Genomic DNA, 20,504 nt, shown 5'->3' with positions numbered 1-20,504 from the left:
AAGCAGTTTGTGCTCAGTCTGGTGTCAATTTTTACATTAGAACAAGAACAAAAATGGAAGCATTTATCACTACTGTGTGTCTTTCTAGGAATACATCTGCCTACAATAGTACTGCATGGCTGCCAACCCTTGTTTGGCATCAGTCCATACCTGAGAATGAAGGCTAATCCTTCCTTTCCTTAGAGCACCTGCTTCTAGCAGTAAGCAATACAGTGTCTGAAACCTAGCCAAAAGGCAGAATTAATTCCAGAAGCACTGCTTTAAGATAATTAAAAACTTTACAAAGACTGAATATTGGCTCGAATATGCATGTTTTAGGAGTCCAAGAATCTGTTACTTGCCTGAAGTTGCTGCTGGCATAATGTACTCATAAGTTGAAAGCATGAAGACACCTACAGCCAGAGTCTGGATACTGTGCTTTAAGCTACCAGTTACTGACAGTAAAATGGTTGGGTTGCCATTCTCATTGACCAAATGGTAACCGACAAAAAAGCTACAGCTTTTTATCCTAAGAGTTGTCAGAGCAACATAAATACCAGATATTTCCCCCTGCCTGGGGGAGAAACTACTTACCGGAACTCTGCTGTTGCTGTAAAGGATTCATGCTCTGTTATTGAGAAGACTAGAAGAAACCCTTCCCCACTGCGGAAATAGTTATCTCTGATAGCTGCATAATCCTCCTGTCCTGCTGTGTCCAGAATGTCTATCTGAACTTCTTCACCATCCAGAACTACTTTCTTTCTGTAGCTGTCAGCCTTTGTAGGTTCATAGTCTTCTACAAACTGAAGAAGACAAGACAGGGATTAGCGTTTAGAATTACTGTCAAATGTTCACAGCACTTGTACATACCCATTTTCTTTCGGTTTAGTGACATTCAATTTCCCAAAAACCTTCTCATAATTCAGTCAGCTACTAAAGTTCCACTTTTTTTTTCAGTTTTACTATAAAAAGCAAATTTAAGCACTTGATACATCAAAGAGACAGTCTGCCTAGTCAAGAGAAATAATCTTGCTACATCAAATGCTGTTCAGCAATTTCAGCCCAATTTAAGGGACAAAGATACCAGCAAACTGGTGGCATTATCTAGATCTTGCACTTAAAAAAATATTTCCATGTACATCAGGTACAGCTACCTAAAGCCTCAATAGGCGTAGACAACAGCATCTAGCTGCTGAACCTCAAAACATGCTCCATAATTACACGGGCACGTACTTTAGTCCAGTCCATTCAATACTGATCGGGCCCGCAAAGCCACTGCCAGTTCAACATTTAGTTCTGTGCTGACAAAATACATCCAACAGACTCCTTACCTTTCCACCTCCTTTCTTTCAGCCTCAAAGTACAACAAAAGACTGTGTGAGTAGCCTGATTAAGCCAACTGGCGTTCACTAATGCTTATGCCACCTGTTCAGACATTCACACCACTAAATATGTGGACAGCCTACAGATAAACACTAACTTCTGAACTACAGGATCACATATCCCTTCATGTACTAGGCTGGACAGTCTGATCTAGCTTCCTATATACCTATACATGGAAGAATTCATGCTATAAACATGCTTACTTCATCACCCAGCTCAGAATGAACTAGAATGCTTACTTCTGCCTTCAACCTTAACAAGATTTAAAAAATGCAACAAAATTAAAGTTCAATGCCAACTGGTAACAGGCACTGTGCTGTCAGACAACACATTCACCTTCTGCATGTCTTTTGAAGACCGTTTTTTCGCTAATAAGCTTTAATTTTGTCACCCTTAGCCAAAGATGTTCCCAGAGGGCACTCATCCCAGATTCCTACCTTCTTCTCCTGCCAGTCAGGTCATTAGGTCTTTTGCTGCTTACACTTAGCTCCCCTGTGCCACTACAAAAAGTTTAGTAAGCCATATACATTGGTGCTTTAGAGAAGCTGAACCAAAAGCTACTTACCTCATCATACATAAATTGAAGAGTGAGAGCAGATTTGCCCACACCTCCACTGCCAACCATAATTACTTTATGGAGGGCCAAGGAACTCTGATTCTTGCTCTTGCTAGCAGCCATTGTCCTGCTTGCCACAGAAGTGCCAGCCAACCAATCAGATCTGCAGACAGAAGAAACAGTCACCATTCATGACCCTAGTGATACTACAGGTAACAGGCAGGTAAAAATCTCACTAGTGCTGAAAGACCCAATTAAGACCCTGCCCAGGAAGCCTGAAGAACGGGTCATTAACACACTAGTAAGCAAACCATGTCACTGATGTCTAAAGCATGAGTAAGAACAAGGTATTAGAGCAAATATCTTCTATTTGCAACAAAGGTACCATTAGTGCCAAAGGTTTCTCAAAGCAGCTACTGGCTGAACAAATTGTTCTTACTTGTAAACCCATGCTGCATGTCTGCTACCTAGAGAAGATTCCAAAAAACTATAAAAACCACTTTCTCAAACAACATGAAATTAAGTGGTTTTTATTTTTCTTGTTATAAGGCTTTACACATTCCTAAAATATTTCTTTAATGTTGCTGCAGCTTAGTTTCCACGTGGAAGCAGAGCTATACCCTAGACCTGCTCAGAAGTAGAAACATGACTTTTGATCTCTTCTCTACATAGGCTAAGAAAAAAGCAAAGATACCCGGTAAATTCTGGCAGGGTCAAGTAGCAAAAGCTTCTAGCAGAAAGTCTTATGGCATGGCATTAACATTTATTTTATACTCTTCCTGCCTTCTAATGCTGGAAATCTAATTTGCATTCGGAAAAAAAAAAAAATCTTGCTTTACGGCAAAAAATTCTCAGTTCCAATCCTTCTGATGTTGCAAAATTGTAAGAGAGTAAGCTTCAACCAACAAGTACAAGTTAACAAGCCCTTGTTTGTGTGTCATGCGAACCAAGTAATTAATTGCTAGAGTTCTCTTAAAAATAATACTGCTTTAAGAGTAGCTGGACACAGCGGTTGATAAAACACAAGCATCAGCTGCCACACTGAACAGCACAGATCAGCAGCTCTAAGAACAGCACATTAGGGACAAAAGCAGAAGTGACCACTACAAAGAAATGTGTCACCAGTCAGGATTCCCACGCTGAATAAAAAACAGATGCGTACTCCAAACGCATGATGGCTAAAGGGAGATGCTAGTATAGCAACACTTGCATATGCACAGTCAGATAGCTTAGGGCCCCAGATCTTCCTGTCTGGCAGAGTGCAGTAAGGAGAACAGCTGACCAGCAACACTGCCATGGAAAGGGGCTATACCAGCCTTGACTGACAGCAACACCCATTATTCCAGAAGCAGCAGGACCTACTAAGAGTCTTAAATACGTCCACACATGACTTACTCCAGAAAGATACCAGAACTCCCACGCTATCAAATTCTACTGGATGGAAATACAAGGCTTACAGTAGAAGCTAGAGCACTGCATTAGGAAAACCCTTCAGGATAACTAGCTGCCCCACACAAAATTAACTAATGAATTGTCAACCTACCTTTGGATGTTGTCCAGCCTAAACCCCTCCCTTAAAGCAGTTTGCTCCAAGCAATCCAGTTTGTGCCCTACAGTCTGAGGTTGACAATTCCACAACCAGTCTAGGGAACCTGCCCCAGGGTACACCAACTGTGAAGATTTTTCCCCTCTTGTTATGACCTGATGTTCTAAAAAAACAACAAATCAAACTAAGCTCTCAACAAACACGCCAAAAATCAAGAAGTGACACCAGGACAGCATTTCCAAACATCTGAGCAGTAGCGCTTTTCCATGCAGACTATTATAGTCATAATTGTTTGCTACACACATTTGGTACAGTCATGCAAATTAATCATCTTTAAGCATTCATTCTGGGATAAACACTGGTAAATGAAGACAGTTATTTTCCTCTGGTAATCGTCTATGTTATGTTATACATCTGCTCCCTCATCCAGGACACCCATTAGTATCGAAGTAGGATGCGATAGCTCCTAGTTTTCAAAGATTCTTCCTATACAGCACAAACATTTGTGTTAGAGAATGTATTCAGCAATTACCCCAGATTCCAAACCAGAAGAAGACTGCAAGCTTGATTTTTAATTCTTGGTCACCAAAGAGGCAAGAGGGGCAGAAAACAGAGCTCCCTGCTAGGGCAGTTTGGACAAACTGGGAGAAAATGCAACAGATAACATCTGAACTCTAGAAGCTATTGCTGAAAGGCTTTCTTTGTTTATGGTCCACATGTTCTACAGATTATAAACTAGAATCCGGCTTGCTTGGAGATACACACACAAGGCATACAAGCTACAGACTGATCTCAAAATGAGATAGTTTGGGGACTACATGTGTTCCAATAACACCACAGCTTGCTCTGAAGTTGCACAGAAGTTAACTTTGTCCTAGTTCAAGAGCAGCCTGGCTTTGACAGTAGCAGATAAGCTGCATTGTGGAGAAGCCAAGTGACTCTTGGCAACTTCTCAGTGTAGTTGTGACTGGTTTTAACTTTTGAGTATTTCTTTAACAGGCATCCTAGGGTTGTTGTAACTGCTGTTACTTAACACAAAGCTTTCAAGTTAAACACTCTTCTGGCAATACAAACATAGTGCTGCTGCTTATAAAGTTGCCCAAGTCCACTGTGCCATGAGAAAGCAATTAAAACATTTGCTAATAGCCAAGAGAGAAGATTGCAACTTTCTACTTCCTGTCAACAGGTACTATAGCTTTATCTAGTCATATTAAAGGAATAGCAGCCTTTTAGATAAAATGCTGACCACCCTGGTTCAGTACAAGCTTATCATAGAGGTAGGCGAAGAAAGTATTTAAATCATTCCTCCTCCATCCCACCTCAACACCAGACAGTAGAAACTGCAAGGTCAGTCTTCACACACAGTACTACCCCACTTGTAACCAAAGTATAATATTGAATAAAACTCTTCCAACAGCATACAAATTTATAGTTTGGTTGCATCTAAAGTTAGGCCTGCTCTTAATGGCCAAGGTACTTGTCACAGCTCTGCAGGGAAAGTCAAGTGCCACTTGAATCTTTTAGAGTATCAACACTACATGAACCCTCTGAATGCAGAAGTCCACTCACAACACAAGGCATCTCTTCTTTGGTGGCACCAGAGGGAGCATGGTCCCCTTCAGCCCTGGAACAGCCAGGCAATGCAGAACAAGGCAAGGCCGAAGGCACAGGACTGACACAGGCAGCATCAGTGCTGAAGTATCAGCATTTACAAAACAGGCACATCACTGGTTCAGAAAGGGGAACTGAGGTTTTCATAGGAATACTTGAATAAAACAACAAGAAGTCATTGTAACTAACTGGGTTTTTACTTACATTTCTGTCTCTGCAGCCCAAGAAACAGTTTAGACAGTGTGGCTAAAAGCTCACATCTAACAGTTTCTTGACGTTAAAAATCATTTAATGCAAGTGGAAGCTCTTTCCTCAATCATCTTTGAGACGTAAGATCCCATTCTGTAGATTAAGTATCTTTGAGGTAAATCCTAATTCATCCCTTCCTTATAGAAAAGGAAGTCTTGGAAAATCCAGCCACCTCTCAAAATAAGTAGTGGTGTCTAGAAAATCCTGTGATAACTGGAGATGCTTTTAAAACACTATTAAATTCCCTTCAGTTTAAGGGAAGGTATACTTAAGGCCAAGAGTTAATAAGGCTGCTGAAGAGTCTGCTCAGAATAAGAGTCCAGACAAGTCACCTAATTCTGTGATAAGTATTCCCTCCTCTCCCATATTATTACTTACTTGCTGGGAAGTAAACTGTACCCAAACAACTCGATTCATCCACCTCTGATGAAGAGAAGTGATCCAGTCAATAGCAGTCTATCCATTTAATTTCAATCTGCCATTCCAGCCTCAGGTTTAATGACACCATGCAAACTTTGTGTACTATGCACCATAAGCTTTAAAAAAAATAAATCTTTCTGAAAGGATTTTTTTGAGGTTTATTCTAGTTACAGTTCATCCTGCTTAAAAAAGTGCTAGAGCACAGGTCAGAGCATAAACTTTCAGGCAGTCTTTGATCTTTCAAAAATTAGAAGTAATTACCTGCTTCATTTACTTTAGAAGATAAGATGAAACCATTGACCTGACAACTCTGGATTCTATTTTTTTTTAACAGGTTATACAAACCCACATGCATGACAGGAGCTTTGTGGTGCTAGTTAAAGATCACAGAATTGCTTAGGTTGGCAAAGAGTTTTAGGATCAAGTCCAGCTGTTAATGCTCTTCAGACCAAGGGAAGGTTACACCACATACAGGTTGGCCACATGAAGCACAGCAAGATCTACAAATTGAACCATAGTGGTTACTAAAAAGCTGTTTTGATGTAGACTTCTGAAGATCTGTACTTGGCCTCAGGACTAATCAAACCATGCCACCTTCCACATAAGAAATGTAACCCTAAGCTCACCAGCCATTTCAGCCTTTCCTTGTCTTATTTGTTTAGGTTACAACTTCTCCAGGTTAACTGAGGCCTCCTGCTGTAGAGAAACCTGCGCAATGTTGTATCATTCTTGGCTGGTCTCTTAAAACTGAGCACTTAAAGGCATTTGTTTACAAACAGCTTCACAAACTCCAAACTTGAGCATCAGTTTGACAGTTTCTCCACACTCAGCCTGAACAGTTAAAACTGTTCAGAACATTGCTAACAAACAGGATTAGTTGAACTAATGCCAAGATTTAGAGACTATTACTGAATAACTACATGCATTTCAAACCCACCTGCACTTTCTACATCCCTTTTTACTTCACCTGCTTTAAAGGTTCCACAGTTGTACAGTCATTCAAAGAAAGAAAACAGCACTTTTCACTTCACAAGAGAGGAATTCATTTTACAACAACCCAAAACATTAGAAACTTAGCACCAAGACTACCTGTTTCTCAGTAAATCTTCTGTTAGTATAGTAAAAAAAATTTCTAGACCACTCCAAAGGCTTTAACTGGAATTGCTTCTAGTTCTTCCAATTCAGTTTGGGATTTAAAACTGAAATAAAGCTCCAAGCTCAAAATTGCTGAGATCAGCCCTTGTTCTCTCACTGTGCAGCTCTTTGGACATTTCTTTTCATTGCTACCCTGCCACTGAAAGCAGTCATTCTTTGGATTTTAAAACAGGATTCTAGAAACCCTTCACCCAATAGCTTGACAGAAGAGCTTTGTTAAACCCTTTAGATATCTACTTTTAAAGGAAAATCTGGGTATTCAACCTATTAAAGTCTTAAATATGACGTCATCAAAAGCAAGCACAGAAAGGACAAAGTTTTACAACACTATTTTAGTGATCCTCATTTATCAGAGCATGAATTGGAGGCTTTGAGGTGTTTGGTTCTGTGATATGCCCACAAGAATGCAGTCACAGAAACTCCCTGGATCACAAAACTAATTAACAGCCTCACTGAGCTATGAACTATAAGAGCTCCTCAGCTGTTCTGAGGTTATCCAGAAAATATTTAAGTACTGAAATTCCATTAGCTTTCAATGGACTGTAAATGTTCCAACTGGTAATTCAGCTATTAAAAAAAAAACACAGTTCATTTGAGATTAAGTGGCATATTTCATGCTACCAAAAATGTTAGGACATGCAGGCTAAAAATAAAAATGCTACTCTATCTTCTTTCGCTGTGCTATCTTACCTCTTGGCATGTCTCCAGCTATTGGTTTTCAAGGTAAACCGAGATTATGATGTGTTTGGCAGAAATTTCTGCTCGGGATATCCTTGTATCCTTCATCATGTACCACCACGCGTTTCTTACCTTCTCAGGTGTGGCTAAAGATTTTTCTAGACCATGCTTAATCAGATCAGGGAATTCATTCAGTTTGAGATGTGTTGCAGAGCAGGTTGAGACAGCAGTTTCACAGCCCCCATTTACATCACCCAATGCTGCTATCACCATCCTCTCTGCTGTGGCCCCTCTCCCCTGCCCCTGGCTGTTCAAGTTCACCCCGTAAGACAGCCATTCAGCATGCCCCAGTGCCAGTGCTGATGGGAAGCAAGAATGAGTTTGTGTAACCGAGGCCAAAGAAAAGTAGAACTACAGCAGCCAAAAGGTTGGTTACATCACTGCAGAAACAGGGAAGTTCCCTTATCCTTTTCACACTGTGGTCCTCGGGCATGTATGCTGGTACAGGCAACACCCTACCTCCTGCAGTCCTGGGCTGAGCAGGAGAGCGAAACCCAGGGCCAAGACTTGATTTTGGTAATCGGGCATTTTCTTTCTCCATGCAAGTTCTAGTAGTAGACTTAGCAGCCACTTAACAACTATATCAAGAGATTATCATTGCATGAGGGCATCCCAACACACTACTGCTCTGCAGTCCATAAAGCCTTGCAAGTCACCTTAATTAGAGCTTGAGTACAGACACTGAAACACAAGCTTTATTTCTACTGCTTCATCTTAGTCTTGGGGCTTCTTTGTACAGACCTGTATAAAACGCCTGTTTCATTACCATTATTCTATTTAGGTAGGCATCACCATTTTCCAGTCCAATAAAGCAGTGCCTGTTTTTCCCCATTAGTCTTCATAAAGACAAAGAGCATTCAACCAACAAAGGGAAGAATCATGGAAAGCAGCATTAAACAGTCTATTAGAGTAAGAGGACAATTACATAGCCTTTCCAATTTACTATTGAGCCAGCACTTCGCTATGATACCAAGCTGACTTCTGCTTAAAGAAAACACACAGCTCATCTCAAAAATGAGCCCACTAAGTGTTAAGTGCAGCTACTTGATTGTGCAGCAATGCATTTGTACAACAGCAATCCACTAATCACCTATGTAAGTGGTTCTGAAAGGACAGATGACGCCAATTCAAATATGTTTGTACTAAACTCATATTTCCAATGCTTTATATGCATTCAGGATATATCTGCAAGAACAGAAGCTAACGGCTGTCTCCACTGCTGCTCCACTTTATCTCCTGAACCACACCATTCACAAGGTGAACTCCCCTATGATATGATGCATGAAAATAGTCTACAGAGAACTGTACCCCTACAGTCATTTAGGTGAGTCACCTCCACCTGGACTTCCTCACGGAGGAAGAAGATAAACTGGCAGTTTCTCCTACAGGATTCTTCAGATTCTTATGGAGATCAGTAAAAACCAGACAATGTAATGGTGGGAAAACTGCCAATATGCCAGCATGCATCAGCTTTCCAGAGAGAGTACCATAAAAATCTGTTAACAAGTCAACTGTGACATTGCGGAATTTGTATTCACACTGCTACAATGTCAGAAAGTGCAACTCATGACTCCACCAAGGCACAGAAAGACCCAACATGATACTGTGCCTCTGTCCCTTCAGGAGATCATCACTATTTGGAAGCCTGAATTTCTGTCCTGGATGCAGCATCAGTTCCGGTGACACTGATGGACGTATGAGGAAGAGATGACAGCAACAAGGCAGAGAGATCTAGAACTACCTCTCCTGGTAAGTACACGAGCAGCTTCATTCCCCACAACATTGCTGATGAGAACAGTAATCCTTGTACAGTAAGGTATGTGCACAACGGGCATCTTTGAGGGTTAAGAGGCTATCACACATCAGAACCTTTGTAAAACAACTTCAAGCACTGTTTATAGAACACTGCCTTCTAGAGCTGGGTCACTCCATTCGCTTTTGTACTCTGCAATAATTAAAGTGAAAGCGTCCTTTTGAGTCCACAGAAGCTGCACAGCAGCTGGGGGAGTGTCTAGTAGGTTTCTTTTCTCATCTTTAGAGACTTTTAACATTATTTTCTACAGACAGTGTGCATCTTTGATATTCACAGCATGGCAGAACTACAGCTTCAATGTTATGCCTCTCCTTTTAGATTCTAATAGCAGCCTTGCATCCTGCTTGCTTCATTGGGTGCAACCTACCAGCTCTGTCAAGTTATTGTAGCGCCCTGTCACACAGTTATCTGTCCCACGTTAACAGTGATGAACCAGATAAGCACAAAACTGCTGCTTCCCTTCCCTAGCTAGTAGCACCACTTCTCTTCACCAGAAAAGACAGCAGGTGTATCAGGCTCACAGGCATTACATGCTCCCTCAATAGAAGTCAGCAGCATCACCCTAAACTGAAGTTTCTCTTGAGATGAGGTCCCTCAGAGAAGGTCCCAGTCCATCACAGTCTCCCTAAACTCTTACACAAAAGGGTTAGTATTTTAAGGTAGTTACAGGTCAATGCAGTACAGCTATCAATACTTTAAACTGCCTCAGTGTTTCACAGATGGCACACAGAAGCATCATAGTTACACAGTTTTATGGGGGGAAAAAGGAAGTACAATCCCATTTTCCACATTACTCAGTGCGGAGTAACTAGCAGATTGCACATAGCTCCCAGCAGAACATACTCTATTTCAACAAGATAATATTACCTGAAGTGGAAATTACAAGACAACTAGTGCTATTACAGCTAAAATCACACCTTCCCAGCTAGACCTCTCCAAGAACTCTTAAAAAGCCTCCGGGTATTAATACCCAGCAGACATATTGCAGACAGACTATAGAAGAAAAGTATCCACCACACTGCTCTTATCCTAGCAAGAACTTGATAGGAAGCCTGATAGAAATGCTCTACAAGCACAAAGATTGAGTTAATATCATTAATCAGTATGACTATGCTGAGAGTTTGTCACTGCGGGGGTGACTGTCTAGTTGCCTAATTGAATTATGACATTTCTCACACCAAGTCCATTAGTGACAGAAAAGTGACACTTGGGGCAACAGAGCTGTCCAACAGCCTCACTTCCCCACGCTTGCAAAGCATATCTCAACTATGCTTCCTTTGAATGCTCATCCATGCAAGATCATGTTCATCTTTGATACACAGCACCAAGACCACCAAATCACAGCTAAGAGACAATAGCATGCTTCAGACTGTTAATCTAATACCAACTTTTAATCAGATCTTTAGGAATTTAATAAATACAGACAAGTCAAATATGTGAGCTTACGCAATGTCTTCAGTGGCACACAAGTTCAAAATAGCCTAAGATTCAATTCCTACATGAGGACGAGGTTATAACGTTATTTCAGTTACTACTTCAATGGATAATCTGTAGCTGTAAAATGCCCAAGTAAATTGCCACTACCATTGATCTAGCAAATTCCATAAGCATACTGAAGAACTGCATGACTTAATTCTTCAGTTCTCACAAAATGTTACCCAGCCAAGTTTCCTCCCCTCATACCCCAGATCCTCGACATACATACACAAATGCAGCACAAGACACTGCAGACAGACTGGCCATGAGCTGCTAACCCAGACAATGATCTCACTAAATCATGCTGTCTTCAGTTTCACCCATGAACTGGATGCCTGGAATAAATCAGAAGTCCAGATACTATGTCGTTTGACTTGGGTAGTAGCAGAAGCAACCATCTCTGCCCATACAATCACAGCCCTCGCTCCTAATCTGAAGCTGGTGTCTCATGTTCATGTCTGCATTTGGGGAGACTGCTGCTCAGGAGCCACTGCTGTGCACACATTTTATGGAGGCAGGTGAAACTGCTTTGAGCTTACTCTTAATCCCAGTCCCACCTCCCCAGAGGCACTGGGGAATCATTTCCCTATAGCGTCTAAAATACTTCCACTATTTTAAGCACTTAACTGAAAGGTTCACGGAAATACACTATGAGTCACTACGCTCCTTCAATTGGGCACATCACACAAGAGCCAAGCACTGAACGGGACAGTCACCAGAAGTGTCTTACAGCCTCAGCAACTACACAGTCAAGTCTGTGCCTCACCAATAGAGTTGCTACAAGTCTTATTTGGGGGATGGAATCTTTGGAAGTGGAAGGCCTGTTCAATAACTTGAACAAGTAGTATAGCAGAGCTAAAAAACTTACAGCAAGTCCTTCATGACTAACAGTTAATTAGAAACCTTAACTAATATTTATGTACAAGAGTATTATAGGAGGCACGCTCATCAGATGACGGCTACTATTAGAAGACAGTTGTGAGCACTTAAGGAAAGTGAGTTGGACATGATCACTGCCTGATCCTTGTTTTACAAACTAAATGATGGTAAAGATGCACAATACCACAGCAGCCCACCTACTCAAGTGTAATGTTTTCAATTAGTTTCCTTCCACTATCACTATATTCTATACAGAATCAGAAAAGAATCTTCCCATTGCCTACTTTGATCTCAGTTTGCCTTATATGATGAACTTAAAAGTACATTCTCAATGAGCTTGCAGATTTGTTTAAAGAATTAAACTGCCTCTAGAATGTGTTACAAAAATGAGAAAGTAGAATGAGAAATGGCACCAGTTTCAAGCATGCATTCCTGTCTTCTGAAAGACCATTTCCTTAAATTGCTTGGCTAGTCTATTTTATGACATAGGAGATAAAAGCAGAAGGCTGCCATAACAGTCAATGAGACTTCTTGGTGTCTGAGAATTCCTTTACCTACCCAAAATGGGATCTCACCCTAAACCAAGAACACTAAATAACAGAGGAGTACCACCACAGGGACAAGTTTTTTTACTGCAGTAGCAGTTGAGTGGAAATGCTGTAGAGATCACTACATACTTTAGAATTAGTTAATTCTAATCAGGGAGCAGCTTCCTCAACCAGCAAGACCCCATCTTTTCTGGAAAGCTGAGGTAACTAGCATGCAGCTTGATCTAAAAACACTTCTCTCACTAAATGTCTGCTTTAGGGTGGTACCCAAGACAGTGTCCTGCTGAGCAGGGTAGCACTAGCATTATAAACCAACTCCTTTAAAAAAAGCCACTGCAGTTAGCGTACTGCAACATGGAGTCCAGAGTTCAGGTGACTCCTACAACTAAACTTTTAGAGGGCTTTGTCATAGTTTGAGTATAAGCCTGTAACGCAGTAGTTTATTATAATCTTATCTGTAAAGTGGGATTTTTTAAAAAAAAACCTGTTATTTAAGCCACTAGACTGCAAAAAAACAGTCACCAATACCAAATCCAAACTGGAAACATTCTTTAAGGTGGCTAACTACACAAATAAAACCACACCCAAAGCTGGGGCTCAGTCTAGGCTTCCTGTACTCTCCTGAGGAATAATCTTTTTCACTATAAAGATACATACAGAAAGAGCAAGAATCCAGAGAAATCACAGCACGTACTTAATTCAGCATGTTCCCAGCTTCCTGTTTTACGCTTTGACTTCAGATTAGTGCCACATTCCAAATTTAAGAACATATAAAAACTTTGGTTTCATTGCACTTTTAGTGGCCTGAAATAATTTATACTAATCACATCAACTGACAGCAACACTAATTCACAAAGTAACAGTTGACAGGATTAAGGCTTTGACAAATGCTTATAATCCCAAGACTGAATTTTCAGTCTTTGACTTGTGATCCTACAAAGATTCCTAGTCAAGACTACACTTCTATTAAGTCTCATATTCATGTAATCAGCTAGTATTTGCTCCTTTCTCAACCACTTCAGCAAGCATTAATTAGGAACACTATGGGCTCAAGATGCCATATAAAACAGGTGAAAGCAACTGCTCTAAGGAAGCACTTTGTTACCATAAAGATTCAAGTAGCTCTTTACACAGCAGCCTAAATAACATTCTCGTATTACATGACTTCACGACTCATTTTGACAGGTCTTGAAAAGCACATTTGCATATCTCAAGCATAAGAGACAAAACAGATCCTTTAATATTACTATTAAAGCAGTAATTGGAAGAACATGAAGAGACAAAGCATAAATTAGATTCATCTTGCTTAAATGACAAGACAACTTGATATTTCTGGGGCAGGCATGGATAAAAACTGCTTAGTCCTGTTTAATGGGCTGAAAGGAGATACAAGCAAAATTATTGCTCTTTGGCAGCTATCAACAAGTACTTTTTTAAGTATCTGCTCCATAGGCTTTTATTAAGAGCAAGTTATAAATCATACTACAGAACAAAAGCCACAAAACTGATGATCACCACTGCGGGAGTGAGACAGCCAAGACTGCTGACCTTGTCACTCTATGCAATACGGGGTAATAAGCAATGGAACCTTATCATCACTGCTAGAAGGTGGTGCAGAATAGCTTCCAGAGACAGGGGATGGATAAAGAGAGAAAATCTAAACAACTGAATGCTTTATCAGCAGAATAAGATTTTAAAATTATGACAGAAAGAGCTTCAGAATACAGTCACTATCTATCTTGCCTGATAACTAGGATCAGCATTTTTCACAAGTCAATCATGTAAAAGATACTTGAAATCAGGTCCACAGGGTGTGAAAAGCAGCAAGCACACAAAACCTATGCTTATCTGCTTCTGTGGCCTCCCCAGTCACTGCCTTTCAAACTCCCAGAGAACCACTACTCCCCCACCCAGAGCTGTTTGCTCCGCACACAAGATACCTACCAACCTTAGGCACTGTTTGTCTCGATACCACGATGCACTTGCATTCCCATGAGTGCTTACTGCCAGCACAGCTGCCATGAGAAAAAGACTCCTTCAGTACCTCTGCTATGAGAGGCCATTAATTCAGATGAATTCATCATGTAAAAGAAAGCAATTCACTTAATCAACAGTCACACGGATTCTGAACCTTGTTAATAAAAAAAAAAAATCAACTTAAACTTATAGCCCAAGTATCCCCTGTGTGGAAAGTGAACAGAGCTTATAAAGAACAAGAAAACAACAAACTATGAACTAGATTCCTAGATCATTATGTTAGTGCTTGTTCTGCTACATTACTTGGCCACTTCTGCTCTGCTCACAGGGAAGTCCTGTTGCTTACGAAGTCTGGACCCCAACACTTCCCAGAGAAGCAAGCCATTTTATCCAGCATTTGGTCAAATAACAGCTGGTGCTTAATCAGTTAAGTTGGAGATAAAAAAACCTTAAAGCCTGAAAGCAGCATTAAATTGCTGAATACATACATCATCCAGGATTTCAGTGTACACATCAGAGATGTCTAGGCAATGTCCCATCACTACTGGCTTGATTTGATCAAAATGTCTCCACTACTCTTGTACCCAGGTATCCAGCACTACGGCACTGACAATTAGAGACAAGTTTAAGGGTGACTGAGAAAGGATATTGTCTGGTCAAATTAAGCTCTCAGTTAGGAGTTTTTGTAAAGCATTCCAACAAAGTCTCTAAACGAGACATTCCTCTGCAGCATATACATAACTCTAGTGAAAACAGGTCAGCTTCACTTTTCTCCAGGCACGCAAAGCAGAATCAAACTGACCTACTCCAAAAGAGGTGTACAACAGACTGTTCAGTACTGAAAAACTAAAATAGGAAACTTATTTACAGGAGTAGTCTGAAAGCTTTTCTATTCCTTAAATGTTTGATATAGAAGTGCAAAAACTTTTACCATGGCAAGTTGCTATCACATACACATTAAATTGCAAAAATCTAAATTCCGTTTACAGGAGCCAGAAATGATTAAGGCAGGAGATAAACCTACTTCAACAAGTCTGCTATCGATGAATAAGTAAATATGCTATTGTCAAGCAAGAATGATCTGTTGCTACTGAATTCTCTGCCATAAAGTTATTTTCAGCTTTCAAGCAAATCACTTGCAAGAACCATAAACCAGGTTCCCAGTTATTAGCACCTTCTCTCAGCTTTAAGAGCTTCAGTTTGGGGCAGGAGGGGGGCATGGGTGTTTAAGGCATCTTAAAAAAGAATACAGCTTTTCCTGAAAATCATGGCTCTGAGGATGCCCTTGAGTAGACAGGCACTTCCCTGCCCCTCACAAGGGAAAGAAGGATCTCTGAACCAGAAAAGCAAAGTTTGGACAGTTCAATATGCAAAAAGCTACCTAGACTGTAGGCTTAAGATTTGAAAAAGGCAAGAAGGCAAGGCTAGTCCTCGTGCAGGTAGTCTCCACGCTTCTTCCTCCTATGAAAACACTCAGGGGTAGTCAAGACTAAGTCTCCTGTTCTAGGATCAGAATTGATTCAACAGGACTCCAGCAGAGAAACGGAGCGAGGCCTCCGCCAGCAGTCCAGGAAGCATGACTGGGCTGCTTTGAACCCCAGCCTCTCTCCCTGCCCTTCTCCAGGTAAAGTCACACTCAGGCACCACCTTCCTCCTCCTCCAAGATCTACACAGCAAGGCTGGAGGGAGAAAAAAAAACAGGAGCACAGAAAGAGCCTGGACAGATAAAACAAGCTCTGTCCAAAACTTCTGTTACAGCCGAGGCCGGCAGCATCTCAAACCCTCTGTTCATCCCGCACAGGCAAAACGTTACCGCTCATCCCAGGGCAGCCACGGAAGGAATTCACCGGAGAAACTAAAGCTCCAAGCCAGCTTCTCCTCGCCCGCCGACACCGGTCACGGCCCCGCGCCCCGCCCTCAGCCCACGGGGAAGCGGCAACCCCCGCGGCGGCCCCGCACACCGGGGAGGAGCACTGGCACCCCCTTCCCTCTCAACAGAAAGGCGAAAACCCGGGAACGAGGTGCCCGAACCCGGCGGGCCCGTGCACGGCGGCTCCCGCCTCCCCTCACCGGAGGCGGCCGAGGTCCCCGCGCCGCCCCGAGGCTGCGGGAGGGCCGCCGCGAGGCCCCGCTGGCCCCTCACCTGCGCTCCGGGCCCGGTCCGGGCGCTGCGGCTCCCGCCCGCCGCCGGCTGCTCCTCCGCCGCCCCCCGCACTCTCATCGGGGGCGCCGCCCGCGCGCCCGCCGCGCACTTCCGCCCCCGCCGGCCCCCCGCGCGCCCGCCCCGGCCCCGCCCCCTGCCGGTCACGTGGCTCGCGCGGGCCAATCGGCTTGGGAGGCTGAGAAGCCGGGAGGAGGAGCGACCCCGCCCCTCGCCGCACCCGGTCACGTGGCGCTGGCTGGCCAATCGCCGTGGGAGGCGGGGCGAAGGGGCGCGGGGGAGCGCGGGATCCGCTGGGACGTGGGTTCGAGTCCCGCGCGTGGCGGTGGGCGGCGGGCCGTGCGGTCGGGGTGCGCTCAGCGTCCAGTCCTGCCAAGGAAAAGGGCTGCCCGCCGCCCTGCTGCTCCTGCCTAGCAGGGAAAGGGACCTGGGAACAGCTGTTGCAGCACTGGACACCCCGCCCAGGTCATCATTGCTCCCTACAACTACCTAAAAGGAGGTTGTGGAGAGGAGGGAGCTGGCCTCTTCTCCCAAGTGACAGGGGACAGGACAAGAGGGAATGGCCTCAAGCTCCGCCAGGGGAGGTTCAGGCTGAACATTAGGAAAAAAATTTTCATGGAAAGGGTCACTGGGCACTGGAACAGGCTGCCCAGGGAGGGGGCTGGGTCACCTTCCCTGGAGGTGCTTAAGGGACGGGTGGATGAGGCGCTGAGGGGCACGGGTTAGTGATTGATAGGAATGGTTGGACTTGATGATCCTGTGGGTCTTTTCCAACGTGGTGATTCTATGGTCATAGAATGTCCTGAGTTGGAAGGGAGCCACGAGGACGATCGAGTCCAGCTCCTGTCCCTGCACAGGACACCCCAGCACCCACACCACGTGTCTGAGGACATTGTCCAAATGCTTCTTGAATATTGTCAGGCTTGGCACTGTGACTGCTTCCCTGGGAAGCTGTTCCAGTGCTCCACCACCCTCTGGGTGCACAACCTTTTCCTAGTTTCCAACATAAGCCTCCCCTGGCACATCTGGGTCCTGGGAGGCTGAGCCCATAAACCCCACTTGCTCTGTTTTGACCCAGAAGAAATTAGGAAGGGCTCTGTCTTAATTTTTTTAGTGCAAATTCTACTGATAGTTGCAAAAGTTAGAAATTCTGATGTCAGAAGGCAAAGTAATGGAAACAAACCCCGCTACTCCTTGTAAGTGTCGAGGGTATCAAGTGCATTAAATTGCATTAAATCATAGAATCAGTTCCTCTAGGGGACCAAGTCTTTCACTACAAGAAGTACTTTAAATCAAGACTGAAAGAAAGTCAGTATTTCAAAAGATGCAATGGTAAACTGAGTTAGCAACAAGCTTCATCTTAACAAAGGTGTAGGAGACAGCCCAGAATAGCGGTCACCAGGGTCTCCTTCCTGTGATCTAGGGAATAAATTACGTACCGTTGTTACCCCTTTCCACAGAAGGTACCAACAGTTTCGTGGTAGGCCAGGACGTTATCGGTGTTACTCAATTTGCTGACAGTTCTGAGACAACTGCATGATTGTATCTCGATGACTTGTCAGTATTTGCCAACCCAGAGCGACAGATGCTCTGTGTAATATGACAAGCTTGTTCACCTCTTGTCATGGATCCACTAATTGTACCAGGAATGACTTAAGTGAGAAAACCAAATGAAGCAGTTGGTGATTTGGTTTTGACTTGGCACTTTGAATCTTCACTGCACTGCATGTAGGTGTGCAGCACAGAGCAGCTGTAACTGCTCAGGAAAAAAAATAATGGTTACTGTTACTTTTACCACAATTCTTTCTTCAGACCTTAATCAGACCCCAAATACAAATATTCTCTGGCCAATTCTAATGTTACCAGTCGCACAGTTGGATGTAGCTGTCTTGCCAGTCACAAAGGGAAATATGCCTTTTCTCTCTGTTTTAATTCAGTTAAGTTTTTCTAGATTTAAATATTACAGAATCACTAGGTTGGGAAAGACCTACTGGATCATCAAGTCCAACCATGCCTATCAATCACTAAACCATGCCCCTCAGCACCTCATCCACCTGTCTTTTAAACACCTCCAGGGAAGGTGACTCAACCACCTCCCTGGGCAGCCTGTTCCAGTGTCCAATGAACCTTTCCGTAAAAAATTTTTTCCTAATGTCAAGCCTGAACCTTCCCTGGCAGAGCTTGAGGCCATTCCCTCTTGTCCTGTCCTATTGACCTATTAAATTCCACACAAAGTGAGTATGTTGGGCAATTTTTTTTCCTCCTATAAAAAACAGTTCTTTGCATGATGACACCCACTTTCAGAAAAAATAGAAGTCATTATTACCGGTGATCTCTGGGGATTCAGGTCCTCTGGGACAGAAGTAACAGCTTAAGTAGTTGTGTTAACTCCTGCTTTCATGTTGGATCTCTTTGTAGCTTCCTGCAGAAGATAATTAATTGACTTCTACCACAATCGATGTCTGGGTGAAATTTATTTTGAAATTAGAGAACATTAAGAAGGCCTGTCACTTAAAGTAAATGGAAAGGAGAAAAAAAAAAAGGAAGAAAAAAAACACACAAAAGAGCAATGCAGCTTTATAAATGTGATAGGTGAAACAATGGCCTATTGCCAAAACAAAATAAAATGGAGGAGGAGGACCTGGAAAGAGATTTACTATAATCTGTAATTTCAGGGTTGGCAAAAAATGCCAGGAACTGGAAAAAAAAGCAGTTACTGAGGCAGAAAAAAAGTGGATGTGCGGCTCTGAGAAACAGCTGAATCCTTCAGGACTGCATGAAAAGGAAATAGAAGGGAAGGAAGGAAGGAAAACTTGAAAGAAACCATTTTTTTCCCACTGTTTGTAAGTAAACAGGATTGACATCATCCTTGCCTTATCATCAGTTTCTTCCCCTAACTCAAACAACTGCGAACCACCAGATTTTGGTTAACCCCTTAGGTGGAAAAATGGCTCTCTCTTTTTTGGGTTTTTTATTGTGAAAAGTCCTGATTCTAGTAATTCTTCTGCTCTGCGTTATAGATCGTATCAGACTAAGAATGACATCAATATTCATCCTGCTGGCAGATTGAGAATTGTTTACTATTTAATGCCATCCATGCAGGGAAGGAATAAGCAAAGAAAGAAAGATTGCCAAATGTGAGGGAATGTTGTTTTATAGCTAACACTTAAATTACCCAAATCTTGGTGTTTCTAGGAATATGCGTGAATTGTTGTGAGGGTAGATTTTGTGCATTTTTTTATGGTCCTAAAAAAACCCTACAAGTAAATATTAATCAGAACTGTTTCTTATTTATTCTGTAACTCTGTGTTCCCATGGCCATCTTTCAAAGTTGTGCAGGCAATGTGGTGGAACTAGTTGCTCTGAAATATTTTCAGCAAATCATATCTATGAGTTGAAACTACCAAGAAACTGGGAAGCTAGGTCTTTTCAAACCAACTAAAATATTAGTCTGCTGCCCATACCATAGTGCTGACGTTTCCCCTTCCCTCTTATAAGAAAGAGGGTTGAGAAATTAACCATATGCACCCTACTTCTGCAAATAGTTTAGGGGAAACCTACTTCCTTCTAGTAATCTAGTCATGACAAAGAACATTTGTCTGATGCCACATTTTGAATCATTATGCATGTTGCCTGGTATTATCTCCATGGTTACCATAGGTGTTACGGATATATTTTTGCTTCAGTACTTTAGGATGAAAAAATCTATAGAACAATTTAGGGGATAAAAATTCCTTTTCGTTGTCATTTAAATTGCATTTATTTTATTTTAAGTGCTTTGCAGGCTATGAACACTCACTTTCTAAAGAAGTAAGATTTCAGTAGAGATGGAAAAATTTATCTCCAACTGTTGCTTTATCTTGCCATAATGTTTTAAACTGCAAATTCTTAGAGACAGGGATAGTACTTTTAATGCATGCATTTAGTTTCTAGCCCACTAAGAGTGTAATAGGGTACTCTGTGTAACTGCTAGAGTCATGAACAACAGTAAGAGTGGTGGGATGTCTAAGCAA

At 42.4% G+C, this 20,504-nt stretch overlaps 1 protein-coding gene across 2 annotated transcripts in view; it reads right to left on the bottom strand.

The window, feature by feature from the left end:
• RALB (RAS like proto-oncogene B) overlaps positions 1-20,504 on the bottom strand; it is a 50,659-nt gene that overhangs the window by 9,488 nt on the left and 20,667 nt on the right. The window contains exons 1-3 of one of the 2 annotated variants that reach the window (XM_069861397.1): positions 16,474-16,606; positions 1,928-2,081; positions 574-782 (exon numbers count right to left, since the gene is read on the bottom strand). In XM_069861397.1, coding sequence (XP_069717498.1) covers positions 574-782; positions 1,928-2,041 — 323 coding nt within the window. In that variant the 5' untranslated portion in view covers positions 2,042-2,081; positions 16,474-16,606. Of the gene's footprint in view, positions 1-573; positions 783-1,927; positions 2,082-16,473; positions 16,607-20,504 lie in introns of those variants that run through there. The other variant, XM_069861395.1, reaches the window with a different exon arrangement.

Source organism: Phaenicophaeus curvirostris, chromosome 7, assembly GCF_032191515.1.
Source record: "Phaenicophaeus curvirostris isolate KB17595 chromosome 7, BPBGC_Pcur_1.0, whole genome shotgun sequence".
In the NCBI taxonomy this organism is placed as follows: Eukaryota; Metazoa; Chordata; class Aves; order Cuculiformes; family Cuculidae; genus Phaenicophaeus; species Phaenicophaeus curvirostris.
Note: the sequence above shows the minus strand (reverse complement) of the source record. Positions and strands in the feature narration are given on the sequence as shown.